The sequence below is a fragment of the Erythrolamprus reginae genome, chromosome 3, assembly GCF_031021105.1.
Source record: "Erythrolamprus reginae isolate rEryReg1 chromosome 3, rEryReg1.hap1, whole genome shotgun sequence".
Taxonomy (NCBI): domain Eukaryota; kingdom Metazoa; phylum Chordata; class Lepidosauria; order Squamata; family Dipsadidae; genus Erythrolamprus; species Erythrolamprus reginae.
In genome coordinates this window covers 250,473,594-250,489,401 of record NC_091952.1, presented here as the reverse complement: position 1 = coordinate 250,489,401, position 15,808 = coordinate 250,473,594, and the positions used below count along the sequence as shown (strand labels likewise).

Here is a 15,808-nt window from a genome sequence, read left to right as displayed (position 1 = left end):
GTAGGATTCTGATGATGTCATGGAGGTTGTGGTGTTTACCAGTCCTATCACTCTTTATCTAAACCAACCGTGCAATTCTTTCCTTTTCTTTACTCAAGGGAGAACAAGGGCCCAAGGGTGAAAAAGGTGATCATGGAGAAAGAGGTGAACCCGTAAGGAGATTATTATACTCTTCTCTTTTCAGAAAAACCAAATGAGCAAAAAGTTAAAATATTTTTAAAAAATAAAGTGATTTTTTTAAAAAAAAATAACTTGCAGAGATAGTTGGTAGAAGACAAACAGACATTAGATCTGATCTAACTATCTATCTATGCATTATTTATGTATCATTTATTTATTTATTTTTATGCCACCCTTCTCCTTAGACTCAGAGCGGCTTACAACATGTTAGCAATAGCACTTTTTAACAGAGCCAGGCTATTGCCCCCACAATCCGGGTCCTCATTTTACCCACCTTGGAAGGATGGAAGGCTGAGTCAACTTGAGCCGTTGATGAGATTTGAACCGCTGACCTGCTGATCTAGCAGTCAGATTTAGTGGCCTGCAGTACTGCACTCTACCCACTGTGCCACCTTGGCTTATATATGACGGATAATACATCTATAGCAATAGCAATAGCACTTAGACTTATATACCGCTTTACAGTGCATTACAGCCCCTCTCTAAGTGGTTTACAGAGTCACCATGTTTTCCCCCAACAATTTTGGTCCTCATTTTACCCACCCCAGAAGGATGGAAGGCTGAGTCAACTTATAGTACATAAACAGATAGATGTATCACATCTCCTTTTTCTAAATATTGTTTTAGAAAACTAATCATTTACATTACTCGACTAAGATGGGTAACTTTAGGAATATAAACAAAGTAAATGGTCATTACTAAGGCCATGTTGGTCTTATGTTACGAACTGGAATTTTATTTATTTACATAAATCATTTGGCTCTTAATAGTGAACTTTTCTAGTGCTAAAAGAACATCACTTTCTTAGGTCAAGATACTCAGATTCACTACAGGGGGGGGGAGGGGAGATCATTGCATGTAGTTGAGACATTTTGGAAGTTACCAGAAATGGACCTGAGCACAGGTATAACGATGGCTCAATAGCCCCCCGCTTCTGCAGAGTGCAATGCAAAAATGAACAAATAAAACAGCAATTCATCAAGACCATTAGCCACATTGCCAGAAATAGCAAGTCTTTCAACAAACTCAGATCCAGACCAGATCTTTCTCTCCTCCAACGTATTCACTCTCGGGAACTACGGGCAGAACTCAAGACACGCTATGAACTTGGTGAAACAAACCTTTACATAGATTTATGTGTGTTCCTTTTTCTGTCTCTTTCTTTCTATAGGGAGAACGTGGTGTTCCTGGGGAACAGGGTCCAATCGGACCAGCTGGGCAACAGGTATGTTAAGTTAAAATGAAATCACTATACTAGCTCATATGTTTTTTTTTCTCAGCCTACAGTAATGTTATGAATGAGAAACTTTAGATATACATTATTTGAATTGCCAGTGTGTAAATTTTGTGTTTCTTCAGACAGATAGCATAGCTGCTGCAGTGTTTCGAAATGGCATCTGTAAGTGATAGGCTACAAGCAGCGTGTCCTCATTGAATTTCTCACTGCGGAGAAAGAAACGGTTGGGGACATTCACAAACATTTGTGTACAGTTTATTGAGAATCTGCACCCATCTGGGTGTGGGTGTGTTTGGGTGTGTATGTATGTATATAGTATTACTTTAACTATGTGTACTTGAATATAGAATAAGCACATGATGGAATTTGTCACTCATTCTGACTGAATTTAAGACTCTAGGAACAGGTATTGTTAATCATGTGAAAGACTTCATGCTTTTCTAGTATAATAAATTGCTCGTCATGGAAAGTCCAATAGAATAGAGTAGAGTAGAGTAGAGTAGAGTAGAGTAGAGTAGAGTAGAGTAGAGTAGAGTAGAGTGGAGTGGAGTACCGTAGGGTAGGGTAGGGTAGGGTAGGGTAGGGTACGGTAGGATAGGATAGGATAGGATAGGATAGGATAGGAAAGGATAGAATAGAATAGAATAGGACAGGGAATTTGTCTTTGGTGCATATGTGCTCAGTGTACATAAAAAGACAAGATACATTTGTCAGGAATCATGAGTTACAACACTTAAAGATTGTTATAGGGTGCAAATAAGCAATCAGGAAACAATCAATATTAATATAAATTTATGTATCTATCTATCTATCTATCTATCTATCTATCTATCTATCTATCTATTTATTAGATTTGTATGCCGCCCCTCTCCGTAGACTCGGGGCGGCTCACAACAACAACAGAAAACAATATATAATACAAATTCAATAATTAGAAAGCTAAAAACCCATAATTTTTTTTAAAATCATAAGGATACTTGTTATGATCACTATGAATAAACATATAAGGGTAATTAAAATCTTCCCTAAAGATAAATTTATTTTCTCTTCATATTTTTCTTTTAAATATCTGCCATTTGTGTTTGAAAGTATCATGTGTGTCTTCTCCATGGTTGGCTAGATTGTTGGTCAGGTTGTTGTGACCAACAACATTATAACTTTCATTTGCTATTCATCTTATTGTTATCACAGTTCTTTTATGTGGATTGCTGAGCAGGAATGGATGCCCTTAACACTTCTCTTTTCTTTATACCTCTCTTCTTTTTGAACAAAGAGTATCCTTTAAAATCAGATGATAGAAAACCTTAGTAACTCAGCTTGATGTTCTGGTGTTATTATCTTTGAGTGAATGAAACCAAGGAGCCTCTGTATTTTCCTTCAGCCATTAAAGCCCCTTCCACAGCTACCTTGGCATGGGGTCAGCTTGCTTTATTGATGGTCTGAGCTTCTGGATCTTTGACTCTTCTACCTACTGGACTGAACCTTTGTTTCTTTTCTTTAGGGTCTGAAAGGACAAGAAGGGGAAGTAGGTCAACCTGGACCTCCAGGAGAAATTGTAAGTAACTGCCTTAAGAATTTTTTCTTTTTCCTAGGTAGATTATTATTATTATTATTATTATTATTATTATTATTATTATTATTATTATTATTATTAATTAGATTTGTATGCCACCTCTCTCTGCAGACTCGGGGCGGCTCACAGCAATAATAAAAACAATATACAGTAACAAATCTAATATTTAAGTTGCATTACTGAAATAAATGAATGTTTGCATGAATCCCAGCGGCCGATAAGGTCCCTTAGACCTGGCCTTCTCTGGGTCCCGTCAACTAAACGATGATATCTGGCAGGACCCAGGGGAAGAGCCTTCTCTGTGATGGCCCCGGCCCTCTGGAATCAACTCCCCCCAGACATCAGAACTGCCCCCACCCTCCTTGTCTTTCGTAAATTGTTTAAGACCCACCTATATCGCCAGGCCTGGGGGAATTGAGACATCTCCCCCAGGCTTATATAGTTTTATGTATGGTATGCTTTGTTGTATGGGTTTTCTTTAAATGATGGGGTTTTAGATGCTTTCTTTTAAATATTAGATTTGTTACATTATCACATTGTTATTATTATTGTTGTGAGCCTCCCAGAGTCTGCAGAGAGGGGCAGGATACAAATCTAATAAATTATTATAAATTATTATTATTATATTCTAATTTTTCAAGATTCACCTGTAGAGGGAGAGTCTACAGTAATTGGATGGCCAATAGACTGAAATGAAGAAATAAATAACGCTGAGTCTAAATTTTCATAGATGACAAGCATGAGCATCAATATATTCTTCAAACCTGTGGCTATGATTTATTTTAACAGGGTACCCCTGGACCTGCAGGACCATCTGGCCCACGTGGTTTGCCTGGGAATGTGGTGCGTATACAATGGCAAGGAAATAGCTGTTTAACTAACAGAAGAGTAACCCTGTATTTGCTCACCAGCTATATGCACACTGGTTGTCCTGGGGGCACAACTTCATCACCTCCATCAATTGCACCCACCACCTGCATTATTTCCTCCTTGAAACCTGATAAAACTGTAATAAAATAAATAGAAAATAGATAGATAGATGAATAGATAGATAGATAGATAGATAGATAGATAGATAGATGATAGATAGAAAGATATGATTGCCATTTTATTTACTTACTTACTTACTTACTTACTTACTTACTTACTTACTTACTTACTTACTTACTTACTTACTTACTTACTTACTTATTTAATTGGATTTGTATGCCGCCCCTCTCCGAGGACTCAGGGCGGCTCACAGCATATAAAAAAAAACAGAACAATAATGTAATCCAATTAATACTATAATTTAAAAACAATTAAAAGGAAAAAAAATAACCAAACAATTAACTTATTAACCAAACATTCAGCAGTCATACTTAACAGTGGTCCGGGGAAGATCTAAAAGTCCCAAACCTGGCAGCAAAGGTGAGTTTTTAAGCTCTTTCGGAAGGCAAGGAGGGAGGAGGCAGTGTGAATCTCTGGGGGGAGTTGATTCCAGAGGGCCGGGGCTCCCACAGAGAAGGCTCTACCCCTAGGTCCCGCCGTTTGTCAGAAATAGTGTAAGGTCTCCTGCTTAGGTGGGGGTTTGGACTACATGGCCTAGAAGGTCCCTTCCAACTTTCTTAATCTATTAAACTCATCCAAGGAAAAGGAGTCCAACCCCCTTTTATTTATTTATTAGAATTGGAAGGAACCTTATAGGTCATCTAGTCCAACCCTCCACTCAAGCAGGAGTCCCTACACCATTTTGGACAAATGTCAGTCCAATTTCACTTTAAAAGTCTCAAGTGTTGGAGCTCTCACAAGCTCTATAAGCAAGCTGTTCCACTGGTGGATTGCTCTCACCGCCAAAAAGTTGAATCTCTCTTTGGTCAGCTTCCATCTGATATTCCTTGTCTGCCCCTCTGGGGCTTTGAAAAACCGTGTGATCCCCTCCCCATCTCTGTGGCAGCCCCTCAAGTATTGGAACACTGCTATCATGTCTCCCCTGGTTCTTCTTTTTGCCAGACTGGCCATGATCAATTCCTGCAACCTCTCTTTGTATGTTTTAATTTCCAGTCCCCTTATCATCCTGGTTGCTCTCTTCTGCACTCTCTCTAGAGTTTCAATGTCTTTTTTTGTAGTGTGGTGACCAAAACTGGATGCAGTTCTCTAAGTGTGATCTAACTAAGACTTTATAGAGTGGCATTATTACCTCCCTAGTTGTTCTGGTACAAGCTCAACTTTTCCCAGTCAGATAACTCAGCACAATGAAATATCACAGATCTTTTTATTACAGGAATTCTCACAATAACTCACAGTTATGATGCAATTCTTCTGTAGTATAATCTTTCCCATTGTGCAGGTAAAAAGAGGTTGAATTGACCCAGGCTCTAGGTAGAGCATCTACATGCTGGCTGGGTTAGTGAAAGAGTGAAGACAAAGACCCTCTGGAATGTTCTCTCCAATTACCCCTCATCCCGAGTCAGAGCCAATAGGAATACACGAATGTGGTCACATGTAGAACTACATTACCCAGAGTGCAATTTCACTACATTTCCCCTAATGCAATATCTTAAAGAGACATACTTAAATACAGTCCAACTATCTCTGTCTCTGGGGACAGCACACTAGTCCTAGATTGTATCCCTCTGTTAATGCAACTCAGGATTGTATTGGCCTTTTTGGCTGCCACAGCACATTGCTGGCTCATATTTAGTTGGTTGTCCACCAAGACTCCCAGATCCCTCTCACAGTTGTTGCTATTGAGTGTGGTTTCTTTCCCTGCCTTGCAGTCTGTTTAAACAGTTCTTAGGATTCAAGATGTGGAATCTCTCTCTCTCCCTGTAAAGTAATTGCAAAGGAGCAGATTTCCTAAAGGGCTCTGAAGTATTTCTCTGGTTGTTTCCACGCAGCACCATTTTGTGGGAACAAGTCATCTTCTCAATATGAGAAAAGGAAACTTTGTGTGCAAAAACGATCCTTGCTGTTTTCTTTTTCTCTTCGCTTCAAAAGAGCAATGGGACTTGGGTCACATTCTTTGAAAAAGGATTGGAGTCTGTTGTAGCCATGCAAGATACAAAGCTATATTTTACTTCAATATGCAGCTGCAAGGATGTCTTTAATTGCTCTTGGATGAAAAAGTACATCATTTGCTGCATAATGTAGCATACAAATATTTATGATAAACAGTTTGGAGACATTTTTTTAATGGGAATGATGTACATCATCTCCAGGTTTCCAGAGATGGCCCTGAGCACAAGAATAACGATGGCTCAGTGGCCCCCCGACTCTGCAGAGTGTTATGTAAAAACAAGTCCAGCAAACAATAATTTACCTACATTATAACTCCATTGCCAGAAACATTACCAATCGCAACTAACTTAGATCCAGACCTGATCTATCTCTATTACAACGCACCCACTCCGTGCATTCTGCGCGGAACTCAAAAAACAACTAGATCGACGTGAAACAAGCTTATACATAGATTACCGTGCTGAACATATCAAAAACAAGACCCACAATCTATCCCACAAAATCCAACCCACCATTCCCCAACAACAAATCAACACTACACATACCACCAACCAAGACTAGGAAGGAAAGAAGGAAGGAAGGAGGGAGGGAGAAAGGGAGAAAGGGAAGGAGGGAAGGAAGGAAGGAGGGAGGGAGGGAGAAAGGGAGGGAAGGAAGGAAGGAAGGAAGGAAGGAAGGAAGGAAGGAGGGAAGGAGGGAGGGAAGAAAGACTTATGGCCACAATTGAGCTCAAAAGTTTGGTTGCTAAGCAAGAGTATTTTTAAGTGAGTCACCACATTTTATAAGTTGGCCATGCCCACCTGGTCACCTGACCACCAAGCAATGCTCACCTGCAGGGGATGGGTGTGGGGGGCAGTGAGAATGAGTTTGTAGCACCAAGGTGGCGGTGGAAAAAAGTTTGGGAACCACTGCATTTCATGTTTCATTTCCAAGTTTTTAAAATAAAAAAAATGACATTTCAATGATTTAATACAGATTTAAACCTGATATTTTATATTTGCTACATTTCTTACATCACCTCTTTATAGATACATATATTACATTACATATTTCTATATTCCTTCTGATACATCCTTTCACATTTTATTCCTGTCTTTACTTTTGTTACCAATCCAGTCGTACCAATTTTTCCAGATCTCATAATACTCTGAGTTGCTAATTCCGTTTATCTCCATGGTCATCCTATTCATTTTTGCACACCTATACATTTTTTTCTATTATGTTACTTTCTGGCGGGGTCTCTTTGTTTTTCCAGAATTGTGCAGTAGGATATTTGTGCTGCCTTAATTATGTGGGTAATTAAATATTGCATTTTGGAGGGGTGTTTTTTTCGTTTTTATTCCTAGGAGCATGCATTCCAGGGTAAATTCTGTATCTGTTTCGGTTATCTGCATTTCATGTTTATGGTTGCAAATAATCTATCTAATTTTTCATCATCAACCCGTTCCATAGCAAAATTTGATTTGCTGCGTATTATTTTCTTTACAGGGTGTACCAGGAGCTGCTGGTCCACCAGGAATTGACGGAGAAAAAGGAGAAAAGGTGAAAAGATGGATCCACAGCTAAAGTGTAATGGTTATTTGCAGGAGGGGAAGGGTGTGGGCTTAACATTAAAATAATTACAGACAGTCCTTGACTTATGGCCACATTTGGAACTATCCTCCCTAAGTCATTAAAAGAGTTATGTCCGATTTAATGATCTTGTTGCCATGGATTATTAAGCAAAGCACCATGGTCCTTAAAGAAATCATAATATAATTAAGCAAATCTGACTTCTGCTATTGACTTTGATGTTAGAAGATTCCTACGAAATTTACAAATGGTGATCACATGATTCTGGGAGGCTGCACAACATTGTAAGATACACAATATCTATCAAGTGTTCACATTTTGGCCAGGTGACACTGGGTCAGTCATAATTGTGAGAAGTCCATTTTTTTCAGTGCTTTTATAATTATGAACAGTCATTAAATGGACTGTGTGTTTACTGGCCAGATGCCCTTCCGGTTGCCAGTGAGGAGTTTTGTTCAGCAACTTTAGGAAAAAGTTCTAGAATTCTGTCTTGGCTTCTTTATTTACCATAAACAGGTGAGCAATGCAGAGTCCCTCCCAGTCTGAGTGAAAACCTTTGATGTTGATTAATTAAACAAGTAGAAGATACTGCCTGTGCCCTGTATCCAGTCCTAATTGTCATCTATTTACATTTTTCTGCAGGGAGAACCTGGTAAGGAAGGAAAATCAGGTCCACCTGGGCCTACAGGTGAACCAGGAGCTGTGGGCGAACCTGGATTACCTGGAAAGGGTCGAGATGGAGAAAGGGTAACTTTAATTCCTAAACTATTTGTGCAAGCAGATACTTATTTAATTAAGAAGACCATTGAAAAATCAACTCTGACTCTCCTTTGGAAGGATAGATGTTGAAGATGAAGTTAGGTTCTTTGGTAATGAGAAGAGAAGACTCCTTGGAAAAGACCTTGATGTTGAGAAAGATGGAAGAAAAAAGAGAAAGAGAGAGAGAGAGAAGAGAGAGAGAGAGAGAGAAAGAGAAAGAGAGAGAGAGAGAGAAAGAGAGAGAGAGAGAAAGAGAAAGAGAGAGAGAGAGAAAGAGAGAGAGAGAGAAAGAGAAAGAGAGAGAGAGAGAAAGAGAGAGAGAGAGAAAGAGAAAGAGAGAGAGAGAGAAAGAGAGAGAGAGAGAAAGAGAAAGAAGAGAGAGAGAGAAAGAGAGAGAGAGAGAAAGAGAAAGAGAGAGAGAGAGAGAAAGAGAGAGAGAGAGAAAGAGAAAGAGAGAGAGAGAGACGGCAGAGGATGAGATGGTTAGATATTATTATTATTATTATTATTATTATTATTATTATTATTATTATTATTATTAATTAGATTTGTATGCCACCCCTCTCCGCAGACTTGGGGCAGCTCACAACAGTGATAAAGAACAATATGTATTGACAAATCTAATAATTTAAAATCTAAAATAGCAATTGTAGATTTAAAAATCTAAAAACAAAGAACCCCAATATAAAAAACATAGTATCAGAGGTTGTATTCAGCTGGTTCGGACCGATTCGGGCGAACTGGTAGTAGCTGCCCCGAGTCTGCGGAGAGTGGAGGCATACAAATCTAATAAATTATTATTAAATTATTATTATTATTAGCAACCTGTGGTTGACCACCCACCCACCCAAGCACTCTGCTGTCCTATTTATCCATGTTTTCAAGCCATGCGCATGCATAAAAGCTGCATATGTGAGCAAAACGCATGCATAGAAGGCTGCACGCATGCACAGAACATGCACATGTCTGAACGAGTAAGCATATACTGGGCAAACTGGTAGGGAAATTATGAGAATCTCATGTCTGGATAGTATCATTGATACAATGAGGACCCAAATTGTGGGGGGAATATGCTGGCTCTGTTCAAAAGTGCTATTGCTAACATGTTGTAAGCTGCCCTGTATCTAAGGAGAAGGGCAGCATAAAAATCAAATGAATGAACGAATGAACAAACAAACAAATAAACAAACAAACAAACATGAATTTGGGCAGACTCCAGGAGACAGTGGAAAGTGGAATACTGTGTTCAGTTCTGGAGACCTCACCTACAAAAAGATATTGATAAAATTGAACGGGTCCAAAGACAGGCTACAAGAATGGTGGAAGGTCTTAAGCATAAAACATATCAGGAAAGACTTCATGAACTCAATCTGTATAGTCTGGAGGACAGAAGGAAAAGGGGGACATGATCGAAACATTTAAATATGTCAAAGGGTTAAATAAGGTCCAGGAGGGAAGTGTTTTTAATAGGAAAGTAAACACAAGAGGACACAATCTGAGGTTAGTTGGGGGAAAGATCAAAAGCAACATGAGAAAATATTATTTTACTGAAAGAGTAGTAGATGCTTGGAACAAACCTCCAGCAGATGTGGTTGATAAATCCACAGTAACTGAATTTAAACATGCCTGGGATAAACATAGATCCATCCTAAGATAAAATATAAGAAATAGTATAAGGGCAGACTAGATGGACCATGAGGTCTTTTTCTGCCATCAGTCTTCTATGTTTCTATGAAAGTGTGAGTCTCTCTCTGTGTGTGTGTGTGTGTGTGTGTGTGTGTGTGTGTGTGTGTGATCCATGGGACATGGGGTTGCAGAGAGTCAGGCATGACTTAGAAGCTGATTAACCAAAGCTCGTCAGTTTTGGAATGATCTGAGTCAATCAACTTACTCATTAGGTGAGTTATAATTCCATTCCACAGCATTCTCTTCTTTTGTTACCTGAACATTTTTTAAAAAATTTGCATTTGCAGCTGTCATCCCTTCTCCTGTGAACTGTTGCCCAGAAACACAATATCAGGAAAAAGCATATTAAAAAGACTGTGTCAGAAAAGCTGCCACTATTATTCATTCCTGTCAAGTTTTAATTTGATTGGGTGGCGTGTAGCCTTCTGCACCCTGGCAACCGTTAAAGGAAAGAAACTGAAATCGGAGGAACAATAGGTTGAACAAATTATGAAATGAAAGACAAAAGCACCAAATTTGTGAACTCTTGCAAACACAATTCAGCAATCTTCTCTGAAATTCAATGGTTTTGTTTGCCAATTATTTAGTAATTGACATAGCTTCTTTTCTGGGTTCATGAACTACAATGAATCATCATCAACTAATCCAATAAACTGGGGCTGTAGAAGTGTTATGTCACACCTACACACACACTTGCACACAAAACCCCAAATAAAGTTAAAACTAAGTGAGATTTCTACAAACAGAACCTATATGTAAATTTGGAATAAGAATATTTCTTAAGCACCCCATATAATTGACTCCAAAGAGAAACTAATTATTGGAAGACTGCAGATGAAATATTGACTAAGCTTTTAGGAAACAAACAATATTTATTCATTTATTTAATGTACTGTCAATTGGTCTCCATCTGAAAGAGAATGTGTAAATTACTTCCTCAAACTTAAAAGGCCCTATTACATTATGTTCAGTGCAAAGATTAGTTGGTATTCCAAATGTAAGAAAAGAGGCAGAAATCCTATCTCAATTATGATCTATTCAAACATTTCCACCCTTACATTTTACATTTTTGGCTGGATGGTTTAAAGTTGTATGCTTGCTGATTGGTTTTTAAAAAAAGAATATCAGGGTTACAAAAAGATTGTCTGCTTCTTGTAATATCATGGCTGGGATGAGACAGCACAACCTGTTGGTTAGCAAACAGATTCAGGGCCGCCGATAGGGCAGTATTACCAGTACTGGCATCAGGGGCCTGGCCAGAAATTGAAAAGTGTGTTGGTGAGTTGGAGTGCTAAGGAAGCTAATTGGATTCAGTTGCAAAATTGTTACAATCGGGACCAGGCAAGAGCACAGATCAGCAAAAATGCCTAATTTTCTCTATTCTGCCTGAAGAGCTTCATAGCTGTTAAAGATGAAGTTTCGATCAGAGCTAATTTGGTATACATTTTGATTATGGTGTTAGGTTTTTTTTGAAATTGTTCTCTTCTAAGTGTGAGGAAAAGATGTGTTGCTTTGGAGTTGACATGTTTTTTGGAGCCACCTCGCCATTTTAGATTCGAGAAGCAAACACCATCCTGGATTCGAGAAGGAGGCATTGTGGGAAGTAGGAAGATTTGAATATGCAAAGGAGAAGCTGTGTAGAGCTAAGGACTAAGGACTTTTCAAAAAACAAACAACTACATCATATTTTGAGACTTGTGCAGAGAAGATCTGAAACGGGAGTTTCTTATTTTACATTTTACATTCTACATTATGTTAAATGCATACACAGTAATATCCCACCGTATGTTTAATAGATATGATAACATCCTAGGAAAAGAAGAAGAAAGAATAAAAGAAAAGGTGTTGTTGTTAGAGCCACGGACATGCTATTTCTTAAGAGACATTATACATTACACATTTAAAAGCTTAAATATATTAAGCAGACACTTAGGCTGTATGGGGCCCCAAAATTCCTGATGGCAGCCCTGAACAGACTTGAGTAGTTTTTGGGTTTGCAGAACATTCTTTGTATGACAAATGAAATGGACTATCAAAATTAAGCAACTAGAGCACCAATTTGTTTGGGAATCTGTGCCATGTTTTCTGAACACAGTAAGACCGTGAACCTCAATGTCATGGACCATTTGGGAGTGCTATATGATACTAAATATTTGTTGCACTTTAAAAGGTTGCGTTAATTGATGCAATTTTGCTATAACAAAATATAAATGGCCCTTCAAAACTATGTTGAATAACCTGTCTATTGTTTTCAGATTAGAGTTTCCAAACAGAAATGTTTTCCATCGCATCCAAAGTCTATTAAATTGAGGGTTTCTTTGTAACATATAACTCACCCAAGGTTAAGGGGTTATAATGTGTTCTTTGTAAATGGGTTTCCCGCATGAAGTTCTTGAAGTGAGCAGATTCAGGGATGGAATTCATGTTTGTTTTCAGAGGTCTAATAAATAGATGTATTTGGCTTTCCAGTTGGGAAGATCGTGTTAACTTCTTTTATATCTGTGTGACTTTCTAGGGGGAAAGAGGTCCACCAGGTTTGCCTGGATCCTTTGGGCCAAAGGTGAGTACCTGCTTTGACATTGTGTGATAAATTGAGGTACATTTTATTGCTTGCAGAGGAAAGGGGCTTAAGACATTATTATTAGACATAATAAGACATTATTTCAGGAGGACAGAAGTGAAAGATGTCATATGTTGCCCCTACCCTGCTCAGATATTATCTCTACCCAAGGTCTCTCAATCACATGTAATGGCTTCCCACCTCTGCTAGCTGTAAGAATGCTGTTCAGTCCATGTCTGGTCACTTCTGGCCATGGAATCCTGTGTTATGTTCAACAGAGGAACCACAAATACAACAACAACCCCTTCCTTCCTTCCTTCCTTCCTTCCTTCCTTCCTTCCTTCCTTCCCTCCCTCCCTCTTAAATATTTAACTATCCCTACATCTATCTATCTGTCTGTCTGTCCGTCCGTCCATCCATCCATCCATCCATCCACCCACCCACCCACCCTCCCTCCCTCCCTCCCTCCTTCCTTCCACCCACCTACCCACCCACCCACTTACCTACCTACCTACTTATCCCCCCCCAATGTATAACAGGATACATTTCATATCCCCCCAAAAAAGCCCAAACCCCTAGTAAGACTCCTTGAGTGCCATTTTGCTTTGAGAGTGGAAAGGTTACTGACTCATAATTGACTACTAGTAAAGTTTGGAACAGTCCCTGTAATTTTCTTGGCAAGAATTCAGCAATGATTTACCATTGTCTCCTTCCTAAGGCTGAGGAAGATTGACTGGTCTAAGGTTCTCCAGCTAGCTTTGCACCTAAGGTAGAATCAGAACTCAGTCTCCCAGTTTCTAGTCTGGAGCCATTTACACTACACCAAACTGGTTCTGCATCAATCAGAACTTGAAAATCTTGAATGCATAATCTGAGTTTTATAAATATCTATGGAGATTCTCAGTCATCCAGGTCATGGTTGTCCCAAAGGTGCTTTTTCAAGGGGCAACTGGACTTACTTGTTTTTCTTTGAAGACATTTAACTTCTCATCCAAGAAGTGAAATGTCTCCTACAGAGCTGAAGAAGCTTATTGGATGAGAAGTGAAACCCCCCCCCCCCCAACACCCCCCCCCAAGAAGTGAAACTTTTCAAAAACAACAACAAGTGCCTCTTGGGAACAAAAAGCACTTTGGGGTCTCAGTTTCATAAGCACTTTTGATAAGCCACATTTATAAAATCACATATTTTATTTCATTCTCCCCGTGACTCATAATCCAGTGACCTCATGTAGAGAAGACTGTGTTCTAACGTAAGATGGATTTAACACAATGAATGTACTAGGTCTGTGAAATAAAATCATTGAAATATATGCTATGTAACTTGTCCTTCTCAGGGAGATCGAGGTGCCCCAGGTGTTCCAGGTCAACCAGGAGATAGAGGAGCCCCAGGTGTTGGACTTTCAGGGCCACTAGTAAGTATGGAACACATTACTCACCAATTTGTAATGAAGCTTAATGTGTATTTCAAAGGTGAATTATGTTTGGAATTGTGATACATGTCATTCATTCATTCATTCATTCATTCTATTCATTCATTCATTCATTCATTCTATTCATTCATTCATTCATTCATTCTATTCATTCATTCTATTCATTCTATTCATTCATTCATTCATTCATTCATTCATTCATTCATTCATTCATTTGGATTTATCTGCTGCCAACTCCAATAGGACTCATCATGAATCAAGATCACGTGAAGTGTTAATACCACTTTATAATGCCCTGGTAAGGCCACAATTAGAATACCCTATCCAGGTTTGGTCACCACGATGCAAAAAAGATGTTGAGACTCTAGAAAGAGTGCAGAGAAGAGCAGACTATCAATCCTTGGTCTTGAAAGCTTAGAACTACGACGCCTAAAACACGATCTAAGTATTGCCCACAAGATCATATGCTGCAACGTTCTACCTGTCAATGACTACTTCAGCTTCAATCGCAACAACACAAGAGCAACAGATTCAAACTTAATATTAACTGCTCCAAAATTGACTGTAAAAAATATGACTCCAGCAACCGAGTTGTTGAAGCGTGGAACTTATTACCGGACTCAGTAGTGTGAACCCCTAACCCCCAACATTTTTGCCTTAGACTATCCACGATTGACCTCTCCAGGTTCCTTAGCGGTCAGTAAGGGGCGTGCATAAGTGCACCAGTGTGCCTTCCGTCCCCTGTCCAATTGTCTCTCCTTATCTCATTTATCTTTTCTTCCTTTCAAATTTGTTCACCTATACTTTTACATCTTTTCTTCTATCCGTTTCTTTAGTTATATTACTACATATCTATTCTCTTCAATGTGTATTATGTATTGGACTAAATAAATAAATAAATAAAAATAAACAAAGATGGCTAGGGGACTGGAGCCTAAAACGTATGAAGAACAGTTGCAAGAACTGGGAATGACTAGTTTAATGAAAAGAAGGACTAGGAATGATGAGATGGCATTCTTCCAATATCTCAGGAGTTGTCACAAAGAAGAAGGAGTCAAGCTATTCTCCAAAGACCTGAAGGCAGGACAAGAAGCAATGGGAGGAAACTAATAAAGGAGAGGAGGAACTTCGAACTAAGGAGAAATTTCCTGACAGAACAATTAACTACTGGAACAACCTGCCTCCAGAGGTTGTGAATGCTCAAACACTGGAGAGATTAGACAACCATTTGTCTGAAGGTGTATAGGTTTTCCTGCCTAACAGGGGGTTGGACTAGAGGACCTCTAAGGTCCCTTCCAACTCTATTATTCTATTCTATTCATCTACCCTTGGATGCATGAATTATATAGAGACTGAGTTACCTGCATCTCCACCAGAAGCAAAAAATAAATAAAATAATGCTGATTATTTGACCAATAATGGATCTGTCATAACTATTCTTTTTTTAAAAAAATCTGCATCTTTAATACTTTGCGAGTAGCTTCTATTATTACAAATAGAAGTTAGAAGTAAGGAAGGAAGAAGTTAGAAGTAAGGAAGAACTTCCTGACGGTCAGAGCGATCAACCAGTGGAACAACCTGCCTGCGGAGGTTGTGAACTCCCCAACTCTGGACACTTTCAGGAGAAGATTGGACTACCATTTGGCTGGGGTGCTTTAGGATGCCTGCTCAGGAAGGGGGTTGGACTTGATGACCTGCATGGTCCCTTTCAACTCTAACAATAAATAAATAAATAAAGTAGTATATTGTTAAAAATCAAGCAAGTGGCATAATTAATTGTAACATTAAAATTGTTCTGTAGAAAATTCACC

General features: G+C 38.8%; 1 protein-coding gene across 1 annotated transcript in view; it reads left to right on the top strand.

Moving 5' to 3' along the window:
- Positions 1-15,808, top strand: part of COL22A1 (collagen type XXII alpha 1 chain) — a 208,921-nt gene that overhangs the window by 125,941 nt on the left and 67,172 nt on the right. The window contains exons 32-39 of the mRNA XM_070748335.1: positions 99-152; positions 1,352-1,405; positions 2,919-2,972; positions 3,780-3,833; positions 7,479-7,532; positions 8,205-8,309; positions 12,523-12,567; positions 13,902-13,979. Coding sequence (XP_070604436.1) covers positions 99-152; positions 1,352-1,405; positions 2,919-2,972; positions 3,780-3,833; positions 7,479-7,532; positions 8,205-8,309; positions 12,523-12,567; positions 13,902-13,979 — 498 coding nt within the window. The remainder of the gene's footprint in view (positions 1-98; positions 153-1,351; positions 1,406-2,918; positions 2,973-3,779; positions 3,834-7,478; positions 7,533-8,204; positions 8,310-12,522; positions 12,568-13,901; positions 13,980-15,808) is intronic.